Source organism: Coccinella septempunctata, chromosome 2 (genome assembly GCF_907165205.1).
Source record: "Coccinella septempunctata chromosome 2, icCocSept1.1, whole genome shotgun sequence".
NCBI classification, from domain to species: Eukaryota; Metazoa; Arthropoda; class Insecta; order Coleoptera; family Coccinellidae; genus Coccinella; species Coccinella septempunctata.
In genome coordinates this window covers 34,610,286-34,626,938 of record NC_058190.1, presented here as the reverse complement: position 1 = coordinate 34,626,938, position 16,653 = coordinate 34,610,286, and the positions used below count along the sequence as shown (strand labels likewise).

The following is a 16,653-nucleotide window of genomic DNA, read 5'->3' as shown; positions in this document are numbered from 1 at the left end:
CCCGCACATTGAAATGTTTACGTTGCTAATAGCAACGGCGTGCGAGAGAGAAAGGTTGCTCTACTTCTTCCCTTTCACTCTTCCTCATTTTGCCTGTATCGCGATGCCATTCCAGTTCCCATAGAGTTCAATGAGTCTCTGTAACGGAGTGGTAGACAACAAATGAACACAGATTTGAAAAAAATCGTTTTGTAATGAAATACATGAAATGAATGCGGAGAATATTCAAGTATTTCAGAACAAAACACGAAATTCAAATGGAATTTGTAGACTTTGTGGAAGGCAAGACTTGAAACTGATCAATATCAATTCAGAGGAAGGATTAAAAAATGAATTATACAACAAAATTGAATTGCATATACCTATTAAATTAATAGAATCTACGAATACATCTTTTGAATGCTGTATGGAGTGTGTAAAGCTGATTGTTTCTTGGCATAATTTTGTACTAAAGGTATTGGAAACAAATCAAACAGTGTCCAACTCCACAGCCACAACTGTATCAATCAATGACGATTCTGAGAAGAGGTGAGGTTCCATAAATTTGTGCGATTATTTCATTAGTCATTCAATTCTGTTCAAAAGTGCTTGCAGTTGGCCAAGCCAAAGATTTGTTTCATTTAAGGATCCCACTTGTTTTTTGTACCCAGAATTGAATACTTTGTTTTACGCTCTTATACATACCTCTAATAGTACTCACTGAACATAATCTATAACTTGAAATGGAATATGATTTTTAACAAATTTCTAACCTTATAAAGGCTTAATAGATTGGTGGAATGATGTAGACTTGATAAATCAGATTTTTTTCAATATCTTTAAACGAATCTCATTCAAACAATAAATTTGTTTCAGGGATATACAATTATCAGCTCCCACAAGTCTACAAGCATTCCCCCAAGATTCAGAAAATGAGATACCAGAAAACATTTCGAATGAATCAGATTTAAAATATGAGAGAGAAATTAGCGACAAAGAAGTTGGTATTTGTAATAACACACGGCAATCATTGGAATTTTCCAAATATAAGGAAGAAGTACATCAGGAAGATAAATCTTTCTTTTCTGTACAATTTGATACTTGTACTGAAACATACAAATCAGATAAAGTGAGGTGTAATATTGATCAAAAATATTCAGATGATTCTGATGGAGAAAAGTGCCAAAATCCTATGAAAGATAAAATGAAATCAATTCGCACCAAGATTGATCCTAAAATTATTGATGAAGCAAAGGTTGTTGTTGGTGATAGGATCTATTATAACTGTAAAGAATGCGGAAAAAGCTTACTTTCTCCCTATACTTATGTTTGGCATATGCGCATCCACACTGGAGAAAGACCATTCATGTGTGACTTATGTGGAAAGCAATTTCGAGTATCCCAAGGACTAGTGCGACATCTTAAAGAAACCCATAAAAGAATTAAAAATTTTCCATGTGATTTGTGTGGACGAATGTTTGCAACAAAAAGGAATGTAGAAGAACATCGAAGGATACATACAAATGAAAGACCCTATGTTTGTGCTTTGTGTAATAAAAGCTTCAAGCAGAAGGCTTCTCTGTTTGTGCATAATCGAACGCATTCAAATAATTTTCCATTCAAATGTGAATATTGCGATCAAAGTTTTCGTACAAAACCCCCTTTGTTAATCCATGTCACTAAGCACACAGGACAAAAACCATATCCTTGTGATATTTGTGGGCGTTGCTTCAGAATCAAGTATGAGCTGAAACGTCATAAACTTGTGCATTCTGAAGAAAAGCCATATGTTTGTTCAAGCTGTGGTTTGAGATTCAAACAAAAGAGGTACCTTAGAAATCATTTCAAAACAAACCATACAAATGTAACATGATTTGGGTATGCCTCACCCAAAATTGTGATCAAGTAACTTAAATTGTATCTATCTTTATGGATTTCACATTAATTAACCACTGAGTTCAATGTTCAGTGAACAGTTGTTTGCCATTTAGTTTTTATTGATAATATGTCTGTAGTAAAAGTGAATCTGAATTTTTCATAGATATATGAAAATTTGCTAAGAAAAGCTGACAAGATTATAATTACTGCTTGTATCAAGTTTGTCATTTTGTGAGGGTAAATTGGGTCATACTCAAAAAATAAATTTTTATTCTCATCAAGTTTCTTTGCATTTATTTCAAAATTTTTTACTATTCCAATATAATTTGGAAAGAGTGTAATTAAGTTTTCTATTACTGTATATCTGGGAAATGCAATATGGAGAATACCTCTTTACTAGGACTAACACCTCTAAATTGCTGAGAAATGAAAAACACCTACAAAAAAAGTAATAAGCTGTTCATTGTGTTGTCACAGTTGCATGGTGTTAGTAAGTTACACTGGGGACAAGCATTCTCAATAGGAGCAGCTATCGTGGCATGCAATGTGACCTTCATGATTTTAAATGTTCCAAAACTTCTGGAACACAACATAATCTTGCAATAGCCATTTTGATATGACTAATTATTCTGTCTGGACTCCTAAATTACAGACATTAAGTTTGTTGGACATCTCGGTCGGATCCACCGTGACCAGAGCGGTCTATTGTGGCACACAGCCAGGCCTATTCAACAGAAAGAAATTACATACCTTGATATTGAAAGTAACTTGAAAACACACCAATAAAATCGATCTAAATTTTTCTGTAGTGAACTGTTCACTCATCTGATGTCAATGATCAGTTACGCCGATGAGTTTGTTGATTGAAGTCCTGAAATTCTTGACTTTTGGTTATGGCCAGAGACAAAGTTGTCTCTGAATTTGGTATAGCTCCGCAATCTTGGAATGTTTTATAGAGGCGATTTTTTGGGAAATGATTTATTCTCATGACTTAATCATTTGTTCAAAAAAATACGGACATTTGATTCAATGAGAATAGCAACTTCAAATCTGTCTTATTACCTTTTAAATTTGTTTGTATAATGTTTCTCATTTAGACGAGTACCAAGTAGGTACAGAAAAAAGTCTCATCTTTGAATTTTTCTTACACGAGAATTTAACGAATTCAAAACCACAACTATAAGTGTTTTAAGTTATTAATACAAAAATTGTTCAAAGTGATCATCATTATAATTAATTACCCTTTTTACAAACAGCTTAATCAAAAAGGGGCTTGTGTATTGTGAAAATAACCAAAATATTCAAGGTGGCTCATTTGAGGTAAAAAATTGATTTTTGGCGAAAACGGTTAATCAAAATTACTTTTTTCATATGAACCCGTTGTGAAAAGGCTTCCAAGACCTTTCATATGAAGCATCACTCAAATCCTCTTCCCCATTCAATTTTGAGAGGTTGAAGTGCCCCAGTCTTAGGGGGTTGATCGTTCAAGCCTCAAATATACGTCAAAAGATGTCCCCCAAAAAATCATTCGAAGTGTTTCGGGAAATTTTCCCAACCACTATGGGATAAGAAATATACGGGGGGTGGCTCGTCTGAGATGGAACACTCTGTACATTCAACTCTAATGTCCTAAAAATAATTCTTAATTGAAATGTTGACCTTCAACAATAGTTCTTCGAAAATAATAAGTGAACTCGTGATTTTCAAAAAGTTATTCTATTTTCAGATTAGAACGGTTTTCGGATATTTCGAATCGTTCTGAAAGAGTAGATTCACACCATGATTCATCCGTTTCAGAAGAAACCGAAGAATATGAGGAGACCGTAAACACATCACTCGAAAAAAATACTGAACGAGACGACATCAAAATCTTCAGTGGCAATGCTACAAGAAACGAAATCGCCAGAGAGCGTTCGGCGAGTCCAGATTTCAAAGAAAATTTGCAATCCCAGAGGGTGAGGAAACTGCGGCGCAAAAAGAACGAAGTAGAGAACAAGTATTTTTGTGAGTTATGCAATAAAGGGTTCACTAGAAAATTCGACATGCAGCGACACAAGAAACTGAAACATGACGAGATCGACGACGTGAGTAATTCCGAGGATCGATTGAGAAACAAGGAAATTATCGATAAGTGTAGGGTTAATGAGAATGGAAAATCAATTTATGAATGTTATATTTGCAGTCAGAGAACGAATCACTCCTACAATCTGATAAGACATATGACCATCCACACCGGAGTTAAACCGTACGTTTGTCATATTTGTGGTAAAAATTTTCGTTTGGACAGTTCTTTCCGGAAGCACATCAAACAATTCCACGAAGGCGTGAAAAATTACAGCTGTGAAATTTGTGATAAAAACTTCGGCACCAAATCGGCAAGGAACGAACATTTGAACACCCATTCAGACCAGAGACCATATTCCTGTGACATTTGTCAGAAATCATTCAAGCAGAAATCTTCACTATATGTTCATAAGCTTTTTCATGACCAAAACTTCAAGTTCGAATGTGCTCAATGCGGGAAAAAATTCAGAAGGGCTCAAGAATTGTTGATTCATGATAGGATACATACAGGTCAAAAGCCTTATTCATGTGATATATGTAGTGCCAAGTTCAGGAGGAGTCAGGATTTGAAAAAGCACCGAATAGTACATTCTAAAAAGGAAATGGAATGGGTCTGTCCTATTTGTAAATCAACTTTTACTCAAGAAAGATTCCTGAAGCTTCATAGGAAAGTTCATTCAGAGAGAGATGAGATATAGAAGCGAAGTGTCGCGGATAGGAACAACAATTTTCAGGAGTGTGAGTCTTTTAACTTCTACCGGAATATAACAGATAAAGGTTCCTCTTATTGAATGAGAAAGTCTTTCCTTTGCCTCCTCTCTAGATTTTAAAATCGAGAGTTTTTACCTTCTTTTCCGCACTCATTTCAATTTCGAAATTGAATTTCTTCGGAGCTCTTAGACGAAAGTGATTTTTTCCGCACTAATAAGAGCGATTCAAAATCATTAACTTTGATATATTCATGATACTCTGTAATAATATTACTAATTTACAATAATTAAAGTGTAGGTATCCATTTTATTGTAGTTGTTTCATTACACATTTCATTTACAATAATTAAAGTGTAGGTATCCATTTTATTGTAGTTGTTTCATTACACATGATAAGCCACCTAGACGGCGTTCCAGCGGAGATATTCAAAGCCAAGAATTGTCAATAGTCTCCTAACACTATTCCGCAAGATCTGTGAACAAGGAGATGTGCCACAAGACTTAAGAGACGCTTTAGTTATCAACCTCTATAAGAACAAAGGCGATAGGTAAAATTGCAACAATTATAGGGGCATATATCGTTGCTTAGTGTGGCCGGTAAAATTCTCTCGAAGTTTATGGCTAATCGTCTGATTCCACTCTCAGAAAATCTATTACCTGAATCCCAGTGCGGCTTTCGAACCAATTGAGTTACGGTGGACCTAATTTTTACACTGCGACAGCTGCAAGAGAAGACCCGTGAACAACAATCAAGGATCATATACAGCCTACATCGATTTAAGTAACTAACGCCTTAGATTCGGTGAATCGGAGATCGCTATGGAAAATCATGGGACATGGGACGACTTGGAGTACCCGAAATAATTCTTAGCAGTGTGTAAAAGCCTCCATACCAACAACACCGCTAGAATACAGCATAATGGCTCTACAACCGACCATTTCTTAACCAACTCTGGAATAAAACAAGGTTGGATGTTAGCGCCTTTACTGTTTAATATTTTTGCCATAGCTGTCTCGATAATTGCTGACATGAGTATGTCCGTAAGAGGTGTTGGAATAAGATTCAGATTTGATGAAAGCCTGTTGAACCTGAAGCACCTCAGAGTACAAACTTTATCACGGAACTTCAATATGCAGACGACTGCGCACTTATCGCTAGCAGCTCAGAGGGTCTACAGATAATGTTGGACACCTATAAACATATATACGAAGCTTTAGGCCTTAGACTTAATATCGACAAAAACAAAATCCTGGCAAGTCCGCCAGAAAGCCTTCAAGCAGATATCAGCCTGGAGGATAAAATTCTAGGACAGGTCCAGCAGTTCAAATACTTGGAAAGCTTCATAAATTCTAGACGCGGAAATACACAACCGTATCAATTCGGCATCACGGACATTCTGGAAGCTAAAGAACAGAGTGTTTCAAAATCACGACCTTAATCTGAAGACCAAGACAGCTATTTACGAAGCAGTGGTCCTCCCAACGCTTCTTTACGGAAGCGAAAGCTGGACGCCCTGCAGCTATATATTAATCAGCTTGAACAAACGCAACAACGTCATCTAAGACAAATAATACACACCAGATGGTTCACAAAGTTTCAAATGCAGAAGTCTTGCAATGCGCGGGTGGTATAACAATTGAGACTCAGATGGAGCGGCCACATTCTTAGGATGCAAGACACAAGACTCCCCAAAATAGCTCTATATGGCGAATTGACAGAGGGAGCCCGGAAACCAGGAGGCCAGTATAAGCAGTTTAAGGATATACTGCATCGATCCCTAAAATCATTTAATGCCAATCATAACTGGGAACAACTAGCGTTAGACAGATCACAGTGGAGGTCTTTGGTTCACAGTTATAATGGAGACTCGAGAAGAATACGGCGGCGGCCAGATCTGGTTGGTGACTATCTATGCCCGGAGTGTGGAAGGATCTGTAGGTCATATCCATAGACATATTAATAATATAATAAGTCTATCACGTTTCTTCCTAAAGTTGAAATTAACTACTTATGTGGAAATATTTATTTCATTCACTGATTCACTAGTACAAAAAATTTCTTTATTTTGGCGAATAAAACCACATGATTGTCCAAACCATTTGCGCATCCCTGCATGCTTGATTTATAAAGGTTTAACTATGGCAAAATCTGTAAGCTTCTCAACGCGTGTTGTATATATTCCTCGTTGAATTAGATATTGTTGTTGTGTGGATTTTTCACTGTGAATTATCGGAAGAAGTGTTGTGGACAACTTGAACTCATCGTAGAAAGAAAAAAAGTTGTGAAAAAATAAATGGAATTATATATTTCACTTTCGTTTACACATACATTGAAATGCCCTCACTTATTTTTTCGCTGCCATTTCTTTCTTCAGTTGACTCAGTTTGGTCAAGCAAAGGTCTCTCCAGTCCCTCCTCTTCTGTAGTTTGTCCAGCGGGATGCTTGCCTCCAGCTGTTCCGCAATTTTAGGTACCAGTGGTCCCTCGAACTTGGGTACTGGTTTGAAATCTTTGCTCACGCTGTGCATTGTGTTCGCGTATCTTTCGCAATAGTTTTTGAAACCTTCTGCGTTCAGATGAGTTGTTTCCAGAGTTCCCAAGAAGGCGTATCTCATTCCAAGGCCATCTGACATGACCTTATCGATATCTTGCACGTCTAGGATACCATCGTTAACCAAATTCCAGGTTTCGTTCAGTATGGCGTATCTTGAGAAATATCAATCATCAGACAGATCCGAAGATATAGTTTTTATCACTTACTGTATTCGGTTGAGAGCAAAGCCAGGAACTTCCTTCGATAGAGAAACAGGACTCTGTCCAATTTCTTCCATTATTTCTCGCGTTTTCTTTGCAACTTCTGGGTCAGTCCAAGGAGCTGGTACGATTTCAACTAATGGCACATAATATGGCGGGTTAACTGGATGTGCAACAATGATATTTTTCCTGCAGAAAATAGATAATAGAAAGAAGGTAGTAATCATTATGAACAGAAAAGTTTGTAAGCACTTATGCGCATGCGCAATAGTTTTTTCTAGTCCAAGAGCAGATACAAAGATTATAGAGTTAGGTTAGATTAACTCTATAATCTTTGAGCAGAAGGTACTGATGCTTTTCTACACAAATTCAAAGATGATGAGCCACATAGTGGAGTTGTGGAATGGCCAGTATATAGGGCGTTTCTGAATGACGTCTACACTGACTGGGGTACAAACTATCTACGAGATCTATGACACGACGTCTTTTCCTAATCATGCGTGGAAATGAGATATTTGTAAAAACTCAAATAAGACCATTTGAACAGAATACCTTAGCTTTTGGAAAATTGATAAACCTATGTATGGGTCAATAAATACCACTGGACAAATAATAATCACTCAACGACATTGTCTCAGATAATTGAAAAGAATTTATATGAAAACCATTAGAAATCACAAAAATACGAACTAAACCAACAAACGCAAAGTAAAACCTAAGCTTGTGTGCCCATGCATCGGTTCAGCACACCAAAGAAGCTAAAACATACTTATTTTTGAGATGTTCACTGAACAGTGAAGGCAGAAACGTTGATGTTGAACTGGAAAGGATCGTTTTGTCTTCCGCGACATCATCTACATTCTTGAACACTTTTCTCTTCAGTTCCAAATTTTCCGGCACACATTCTTGGATCAGAACTGCCCCCTTCACTGCTTCCTCTAATTGGGTCGTACCTGAATTTTGAAAAAAAAGTAGTTGAGAAACTTACGATTGAAAATCTCTGTCGATAGGCTTTACAATAAATGGTCCAGACGACTTATCATCTAATAGTAATAAAAGGCAAGCATGGGCTACTTAAAAAATGCTGAGCAACAAAATTGACTGAAATACTCGAATGCCTTGCTCATCAAAATTTAGGCTCCTCCGTTTCGAATGGCCACGAGACGCCCTTGGTTACAATTCACTTAAAAATGATACTTGTCCTAAATCAGCTTCGTTTTGATTCGTAATTGAGGCAGTTCCGAATCGGTTCAAAGTTAATGAGTGGAGCAACAATGGTATGAGAAGCTACAGGCGATGAGCTTTACGCTGAATAAATAAACGTGCGAAGGTCCAAAACAGTCGCACTGCGACTGTTTTGAACTATCTGGAACTATCGTAAAAGCGAACCAAAACAGGCCTTTTATGTTCCTTACCTTTAATACATGACAACTGTTCTTTCGCATTGAGTGTCCCTCTCAACAGTCCATTTTTTTCAAGAGATGTGAGTTGGTGTTCTATATCTTTGAGGGCGTTCTCAATTTGCTTTGGTTCAATATCGTAGATGTAGCACTTGTAGCCAACACTCGCAAAAAGCATAGCCCATGATCTACCAATCAGGCCACTGTTAAGGCAGAAAGAGGGTGTTAGATTTTTCTTCATTTATGGTTCATATATCGAAAGGAACACCGTCAAATGGCTTACAGGCCAATTCGTATGGCAAAATCACAAAATAACCTACTACAAAGTAGCATATATTATGTGTTTTACTCGCATCGCATCGGCCGCATCTTGCATCTCCTATCGAAGTGTTGCTAGGGTCTGTGGAGGATATGGTAAACGGAGTAACAGAGACAAACTGTTTTGTTTTTCTTTGGGAGTTTGCAAAGATTAGTGTGTAACCTAACTCTTTAATCGTTGCTCGCTTGGTAAAAATAGTGAAGTGGTTTCTTTTGTTAATCTTTGCTTATGCTTCACACACAGATTGTGTTTAGTAATCAAGAATGATCACGCCTAAAGGGGGAGGCAATGAATACAATAATAAGGATTAATTCAGATGCATACCACCGATTCAATCTCCTTCAGATAGAAACCCAGACGAAGACAATAGCATATGTCTCATATTTTCAGAGAAAATATGGGACATATATGTCCCATATTGTCTATTGTCTTCGTATGGGTTATTTCTATCTGGAGGGGATTGAATCGGATATCGTTTCATACTGGGTGGCGCTCTGTGTTACTGTTTAGTACTCAGTAGTGCTCTGTTTACTGGAAAGTACTCAATAGCGCTTGCCAGTACTGAATAAGAGTCCATCAATTCTAAACGTTCACCATCAGAGAGAAGCTATATGTTGCTCTGACGAAGTCAAATGAGACCGAAACCATGGTCAGCACCTGCTTTTCTTCGATGGAGCGTACTCCATTTGAGGCCCTGAAGATGGCAAATTTGCTAGTTCAATTCAGATCGTAGCACTTGTTGATATTCATATCAGCGGGAGGTATGCATCGGAATTAAACTTTATTATTGTGTTTAGTAACTTCGAAAAAACGGTTCTCGTAGCTCTCTCCGCGACCGCGAAATCACCTTGCTCCACCGGTTAGGGTGGAGAAATATTAACTCCTTCAACTCAGAAATTTCCGCTCTTTCATCTTTTATTCTTTGCGACCAGAGACAGGTTATTTCCGTTTGCGACTATAGTTGAGATTCCTTCCCGTCAGAAATAGGGGTGGGGCGAAAAATAAAAAAAAATTTCCATCCTAAATTCGACAGGACGGGAGCCCTGTAGCTCTTTCCTGGGCCGAGAAATATCCCTCTACTTCCCGAAGGGTGGGAGTTTATATTTTGGAGAGGAGGTTATCCAGCTCTCCAATAGTAAATAATGAACACTCCAATATGACTCCCATAGATGTAAAACGGGCCGCTTTGTGGGAGGTGTAAATTTTTTTTGATCGATTGTCACATAGATGCCACTTATGCTTCACACGTAGATGACACTTGTGCTTCGTCCCACAGATGACACTTGTGATCAACTGATGTTCGATGGTTTTCCTTTCACAGAGAATGGACAAATCAAGGAAAAATGAAATTAACATATATCAAAAATTCCAATTTTTTTCAGGGCGGGGGGTTCGTAAAAATGGACAAGACTATATAATCACTTGTTAATTCGGTCCAAAACATATAGCTTGTCCCCGGTCTCTTATCGGGCTTCGTGCGTTCTCCCAAAAAGTTTTGCACCTTTCGCCTAAACGGCAAAAATAGCCGAAAATGAACCTTTTCGGAAATTATTTTAGGCGAGTTTGCGGGCTTGGATCTCGCGTATGGGGTACCTACTTAAAGGGCTTTTCATGGACTCGTTCCCTCGGAGGCTCATCCAGAGCATTTTACCACCGCCTTTTTCAACCAATTTTGTGATCCTTATTATATTATATTATGTAGGAGATGAACCATCATGTGACCAATAAATACGTTTCTATGTATAATGTATATAATCCATATAATCCAGACAGATGTTATATTACAAATGATAATGATATAACGTTTGTCTCTAATATAACTAAAGATTTCTTTGAATATAACCTCCAAAACATATCGAAAAAAAATCATTGCTGAATAATTTGACGTAAATTATAGCCACCTTTGATGACCTTCAAATCATTCATTTAAGATTTTTCAGACTGAACATTAGAATTGCAAGAAAGTAGCATACCTGCCAATAATTCCAATTTTCTCCTTTCTGCTAGTCATTTTCACCAGGTATAACTTTCCTACCGAATCACGATGCGAACTGAAGTTTTAAGGCGTAAAACAAATAGAACGTTAGTGCCAGAGACAACTCTGGTTAGTGCTATCTCATTTGAGATAAATTTCTTAATCATCATTCGATTCAATAGGGTTATATAATAATGAATTAACTGATGAATGTTTACAAGATACCTTTTGGTATTTCCCTTCTCTTTTTGGAGCATGTATATTAATTACTGAAACGGTGTCAAATGTATATACGCCTTTTAGAAATGAGCAATGTGAGCTAAACTGGTTCAAAAATAAAATAAATTTCCGACATATGAAAATTGTAACATTTGGTTTACCTTCAAATTGCAATATAAGCTATTTGTTTGAAAGAAAAATACTTTGAATCTTATTTTTATTTGCGAGGGGGAAAATAAAATCATTTTTCGATATTCTAAAAAATCCCAGACGAGGCACACATTTTGAAGGAAGCTTCAAAATGTTATTTTACAACACAGTCCTAGTTTTCAACTTGAACCGATCTGTTATTTTAGTAATATCAGGAATTACTTGTCCAGGTAGCTGTACTTCCCTCATTTTCGTTGAACCAACTTTTTGTACATAGACATAAATAAAATAATTTTCATTATTTATTTAGAAATGGGGCTACATTTCGGGTTTGTTTCCACTTATACATAAGATATATAAAATTCATAATTCTGGCTACATTAAATCATCATAAAATTAATTGTAGGACTATACAGATTATAGGTAATAAAGTAGTACGGAGTACTTTATACATTATTTGATAATAGAGAATGTTGAACATCTCATATAATTTCAATGTATTTAAAGCTTTTATCATCATTTTCAAATCACACTCGCCAAAGATATGATATTCATTTATCTTGGCTTCAACTACAACATTTATCATTCTCAAAAATGTGCTCATCTTTCCATGTGAAGAATAAAAGGTAGCAACAATAAATCAAACAATTTCTAGAGAAATTTTTCATGGAAGCACTTTCCTTTTCTTCATCCTTATTCGTTTTTTTGAAAAGTTTTTAGCCAAATTAATCTAACTGATTATAGAGATTAATATGTTGAATAATATTCGATTCCAAAATTGCTTTCACACATCAGTCATTCATTGCAGCAAGTCTTTGATAACAGTTTCAACAATCCAGAAATATCACTCACAAAACAAGATTTAAGAGGCAAGATAACTAATTTTAATTCACATACAAATCAATTTTCAATCAACAATTTAATATCCAAGAACGATAAAAAAATAATAAAAACTTTATTTTTATTTCCTATGAGTTTCATCATAACTGTTAAAGTTATATGGTATTTGTAGCAAATTGATTGAGCTTCAACAGACATTCAATAAGAACTATAATCAATCAAATTATGAAAGGTACTATGGATAAACAATGTGATGTGGATAATTGTATATATCACTAAAGAGGGATATCTCAAGACTGCTGTGATTAATCAATTTACCATTTCTGCAGTTGTTGATTGACTAACACTGGATTCCCTTCCTAAAGAACTACCTGGCGAATCGGCATTTTCATTTATCAATTTTTGCCTCTCCCGATACATAGATACCCTTATATTTTCTATTTGATGATATCGACAAAGTTTTATGAGTGCAAAAACTGAAAGACCAACCCATACTGCGAAAGACCCCCATACCCCAAACTGAGCAGTCCCTAATTCAATGTAAAAATGAGTTGTATTTATTCCATCCTTCTTATCAATGTCCTGGCCAGCTGCTAATTCACATCTGCAAAAAGAACATTTCTCGGTATCCTGATTCGATGATATTTCGTAATTTATACACTTCTTATCTTTGACACTTACGAGGAAAATCTTTGAGTTATATTCTGACACCACGTCATGAATCCTAACGTAATCATCAGTGCAGCAATAATAGTCAGTGCACACAAAAGTATTCCAGATAGTACATCTATGAATGCTGAAAGAAAGCTGCTATCTGTCCCTTTATGTAAAAACACAGACAGTCTATAAGATAAAATAATTAATAGATGAGTCAACTACCTTTAAAGGTCAGTATTCACCTGTATATTTGAATTAGAGAAACCAAGCACAATACCACACCAACAAATATTGTATAATTGCAATACCCTTGTGAAGCCCAATTCACCTTAAGTTGACCATCTGATTCTTGCCATTCCCCGGTAGAGAATAGTAAGCAGTGGCCCCTAAAATTACTCCTCTGTAATTACTACCAATTTCAAACTATATGTAAAACTACCTGAATTCATCTTGGTGAAGACTCATAGGCACAACAATACATAGCGATAAAATAAAAGCAACTACATATCCTGCAATTTGACTGAGCAAAATTATGTTTCTTAAAGCCATATTCAGGATGTTACATGAAAATCTATAGCATTTCGAGTGCGAAAATTCGAATTTTAAATGTTTTCGTTATGTAGATATGTAAGATATTCTCATTAACGTTTTTTATTATTATTTTTGACTTTTCTTTATTTACAAATTCAACTCAATGTCAGAAAAATATTTGGTGATTGATGTGCTGTCAAAATGATGACAATCAGCTGATTACTTCATAGAAGATTGTTCTTCTTTTTTTTTTTGTTCTGAGGGAATCATTTTAAGTCATCAGGATCAAGGGCAGGTCGCGCCCTCTATATTGATAAGTTCGAAAAATGGTGAGTAATTTTTTATTCACTGAAAATTTCAATGTAATTTCATGTGCTATTGTTTATTGGCAATACAGTAACGGTATCTGTAGAATCAATTACTTCTGTTTTTCGGCTTCCTTGATCGAATTGAATAAAAATGACCAGGTATGTTGTTACAGCACCAACTATCTGAAAAATAAGAAATTCTTTTTAGAACACATATTCACAATTTCTACGGGAAAAATCGATGTGAATAAATGTATGCTGATTCTTTGCACTAAAGAAAAACTAAAGTTGAATTACATGATTTTCCCTAGGTCACCACTCATCAGGAGAAGCTATTGGTTGGCTATTGTAATAGCGAAACATTTGCAGTAGTAAAAACTTTATCGCAAATTTTATAAGTCTTCCAAAATTATCTCATCCACTTATATCTACATATACTCACCGAATAGGTTAGCGTATAATCGATAACGAAATATCCCATAGCAGAAAATTCGATCTTTTGATGCAGCATTTGCAGAGAATACGTTTGGATCTGCAAAGAATTTTCTACAACAACTTTCAAACGCAGGGGGTTATAAGTTGAAAGTTTCCGAATATTTTTTATCCATATTTCTTATATTGATAAGCTACAATCAAGTAAGATTTATATTCAAATTGAATCCATATTTTGGTGAAAAATATACACCTAGCTATCATAAAAGTAGCAAAGCACTCAGTTCTGCGTGGAATGAGACCACGCAAGTGTATTTTGCTCGACCTGTGTCCATTCTAGAGTATTTTAAAAATAGGGTAATTCTCAGAGATATTGTCATTGACCATCTGTGACCAGAATATCACATTCTGAAGTATATATATCTATTTAGTGATTTCTATTTAGCAAAAAATTTGATGACTCATGCATCTCATTTCAAGATAAAAGTTTTTCCTTTTGCTTTTACGCCAAGTTCATATAGATTTTTTTGAGTTATTTTATTTCAAGGAAATTTCACAAGAAAAAGTGTTGATGCCTCTTATAAATTTGTCCAATATTTTGCTGGACCATTTGAAAATATTTATAGGCAGTAGGTGAATTTGTTGAAACATTCATGGCAGTCATCTTGCCAAATTAAGCCACTAGCGCAGTTTCCACCCACTGTGGGAAACCCTGCATGTATACCGCTAGCATCTTCTCTTTTCTTTTTGAATGACTTATTCTGGCATGCAGATAGCAACAGAGCTTCTTTTCATTGAAAACGCATCTATGTGGTAATTTGTCGCATATGTCACGCATAATTGTAATCATATATTCCTCAATTCATCATTTCACATGCGGAAACTTTCCAAAGAACACCCTTAATTACTGCTTGTTACTCACACTCTCTTCAAGTGATACATTGAAATTATCATTCCTCATTTCATGCAAGATAGCTGCAGTTGAGTTCGCCTGAAAAAAAATGGCACGGAGTTTTTTTTTTTTTGAAGACTTGTCTGTGTATAAAATACACGCATACAGTTTTCTCTCGAATATTCACTTCAATTTTTGAGCAGTGGATAAGGGCAGTGGCGGCGATTGCGCGTAAGAAGTGGGGGGGCAATAAGGTGAAATCTTGAAAGAATGTTAGTTTTTTAAAAAAGTAGCTTCATATTCTCCAGAAAGTGAGGGGGCAACCGCCCCCCCTGGCCCCCCCTAATCGCCGCCAGTGGATAAGGGATAAGTGTATACCATTGAACTCTAAAAGAGTTCTTTTACAGTTCAATGGTGTATACTTACTTATCCCTAAAATCTTAATAAAGAGGTAGAGGCTATCTGATTTTGTAACTCACGTTGTCACAGACCTCAACGCACGATGTAACCAACAGTTGAATCTCCATCATCTCATCCAGGGTCCAAATCAAAGGCGTGAAAATAGATAGTATAGTGATTTGATTTTCCGCCAAGACGAAATAGAGATAATACGTCTGAAATAAAACGTTACAAACTGAAACAGCAATCGAAGTCAGTTGTTGGAGACCGAAAGCATTGTTCAATATCCTCATCCACTGGCAGAGGTGATGATGCTGACGGCACATAATCAAGATTCCCTCCGAAATAACGCCTCCATAAGTCAGGTGATTGAATATTATTTTATCCTTCGTACTTCTTTCAAAGATGTCTTTCAGTGTGTCGTTCACCTTTTCGAATCTTTTCGACAGTTGCTTGATGTAAGAAATGAACTGGTACTTCGTTAAAGCTTTCACTGACAGAACACCAAAAACTGTCACCGATTGTAGGAAGTCCAAGTCGATCAGAATGATCATAATGACGCTCCTGATCACAACTGAACTGAACATTAGAATCATCAAGCCCATGTTATCTTTCCTCAGGTCCTTGTAACAAATTCTCGTGTTGAATCTGAGCAGAGCATTGTCGATTTTCCCGAATTGAACCAAACTCGAGGAAATTTGTTTCCTCATCAAGTAATTCCCAGAAATTATGCAAAATACCAAGACTATCATCGTGGCAATCACAACACTGAACTTGCTTTTTGCATCAGCGAAGACGGATGTCATCTCTAAGACCAAGGTTCCTATTGTGTATCCCCCAAGCAGCAGGTACAGGCTGCAGAATATGACATAGTATATTAAATCATGTTTGCTATGTTCTATCGTTAGAATTCCTTCTTCTGTTCTTGAAAACGTTATCGGTTCCAGTCCAAAGGTCTTGCAAGCTAAATGAATGCATTTAATGGACTCGTAAATCTCTTCCAAAGGCGAAAATCTGCCTCTAAAATGAGGAGATACTCGGTTTGCCTTTGCATCTAGCATGTTTGTGCACGACCAATTTCAAGAAATAAAAACTGTATTCCAGGATGGCTTCTCGAACTCATTATGCGTTTTGTGGAATTGAATA

At 36.2% G+C, this 16,653-nt stretch overlaps 4 protein-coding genes across 8 annotated transcripts; 1 reads left to right on the top strand and 3 right to left on the bottom strand.

The window, feature by feature from the left end:
* Positions 1-159: 159 nt before the first annotated feature.
* Positions 160-4,842, top strand: LOC123307853 (zinc finger protein OZF-like). Of its 2 annotated transcripts, none has more exons than XM_044890313.1 (2): positions 160-528; positions 3,584-4,842. In XM_044890313.1, the coding sequence occupies exons 1-2, from the start codon at positions 209-211 to the stop codon at positions 4,617-4,619; spliced, it is 1,356 nt and encodes a 451-aa protein (XP_044746248.1). In that variant the 5' UTR covers positions 160-208; the 3' UTR covers positions 4,620-4,842. The 2 variants fall into 2 exon arrangements, with proteins under 2 accessions (XP_044746248.1, XP_044746249.1); XM_044890314.1 differs by lacking the exon at positions 3,584-4,842 and adding an exon at positions 856-2,138.
* A 2,069-nt stretch (positions 4,843-6,911) lies between these two features.
* Positions 6,912-11,195, bottom strand: LOC123306830 (lambda-crystallin). Its single transcript, XM_044888990.1, has 5 exons — positions 11,078-11,195; positions 8,801-8,988; positions 8,155-8,338; positions 7,392-7,574; positions 6,912-7,337 (listed from the first exon to the last, which is right to left on the bottom strand). The coding sequence occupies exons 1-5, from the start codon at positions 11,113-11,115 to the stop codon at positions 6,977-6,979; spliced, it is 954 nt and encodes a 317-aa protein (XP_044744925.1). The 5' UTR covers positions 11,116-11,195; the 3' UTR covers positions 6,912-6,976.
* A 542-nt stretch (positions 11,196-11,737) lies between these two features.
* Positions 11,738-13,670, bottom strand: LOC123308079 (transmembrane protein 179). Its single transcript, XM_044890620.1, has 4 exons — positions 13,385-13,670; positions 13,188-13,331; positions 12,970-13,131; positions 11,738-12,892 (listed from the first exon to the last, which is right to left on the bottom strand). Exons 1-4 carry the CDS (start codon positions 13,492-13,494, stop codon positions 12,598-12,600), a joined length of 711 nt encoding a protein of 236 aa, XP_044746555.1. The 5' UTR covers positions 13,495-13,670; the 3' UTR covers positions 11,738-12,597.
* Positions 13,671-13,818: 148 nt separating this feature from the next.
* On the bottom strand, positions 13,819-16,412 carry LOC123308613 (putative gustatory receptor 28b). Of its 4 annotated transcripts, XM_044891347.1 has the most exons (4): positions 15,588-16,412; positions 15,139-15,207; positions 14,227-14,316; positions 13,819-13,967 (listed from the first exon to the last, which is right to left on the bottom strand). In XM_044891347.1, exons 1-4 carry the CDS (start codon positions 16,311-16,313, stop codon positions 13,845-13,847), a joined length of 1,008 nt encoding a protein of 335 aa, XP_044747282.1. In that variant the 5' UTR covers positions 16,314-16,412; the 3' UTR covers positions 13,819-13,844. The 4 variants fall into 4 exon arrangements, with proteins under 4 accessions (XP_044747282.1, XP_044747283.1, XP_044747286.1 ...); XM_044891348.1 differs by lacking the exon at positions 14,227-14,316; XM_044891351.1 differs by lacking the exon at positions 14,227-14,316 and having other exon boundaries at positions 13,863-13,963.
* Between the last annotated feature and the right edge of the window lie 241 nt (positions 16,413-16,653).

Excerpts from the sequence above, each read along its gene's own strand:
- LOC123307853 (XM_044890313.1), top strand. The coding sequence starts at position 209 with ATGAATGCGGAGAATATTCAAGTATTTCAGAACAAAACACGAAATTCA. Across the intron at positions 529-3,583 it reads AATGACGATTCTGAGAAGAG|ATTAGAACGGTTTTCGGATA; the intron begins GTGAGGTTCCAT and ends TTCTATTTTCAG.
- LOC123308079 (XM_044890620.1), bottom strand. The coding sequence starts at position 13,494 with ATGGCTTTAAGAAACATAATTTTGCTCAGTCAAATTGCAGGATATGTA. Across the intron at positions 13,332-13,384 it reads CTTCACCAAGATGAATTCAG|GGGCCACTGCTTACTATTCT; the intron begins GTAGTTTTACAT and ends GAGTAATTTTAG. Across the intron at positions 13,132-13,187 it reads TCTCTAATTCAAATATACAG|ACTGTCTGTGTTTTTACATA; the intron begins GTGAATACTGAC and ends TTTATCTTATAG.
- LOC123306830 (XM_044888990.1), bottom strand. The coding sequence starts at position 11,115 with ATGACTAGCAGAAAGGAGAAAATTGGAATTATTGGCAG. Across the intron at positions 8,989-11,077 it reads AAAATTGGAATTATTGGCAG|TGGCCTGATTGGTAGATCAT; the intron begins GTATGCTACTTT and ends CTGCCTTAACAG. Across the intron at positions 8,339-8,800 it reads ACAGTTGTCATGTATTAAAG|GTACGACCCAATTAGAGGAA; the intron begins GTAAGGAACATA and ends TTCAAAATTCAG.
- LOC123308613 (XM_044891347.1), bottom strand. The coding sequence starts at position 16,313 with ATGACATCCGTCTTCGCTGATGCAAAAAGCAAGTTCAGTGTTGTGATT. Across the intron at positions 15,208-15,587 it reads GCGTTGAGGTCTGTGACAAC|GCGAACTCAACTGCAGCTAT; the intron begins GTGAGTTACAAA and ends ATTTTTTTTCAG. Across the intron at positions 14,317-15,138 it reads ATGTATCACTTGAAGAGAGT|ATCCAAACGTATTCTCTGCA; the intron begins GTGAGTAACAAG and ends AATTCTTTGCAG.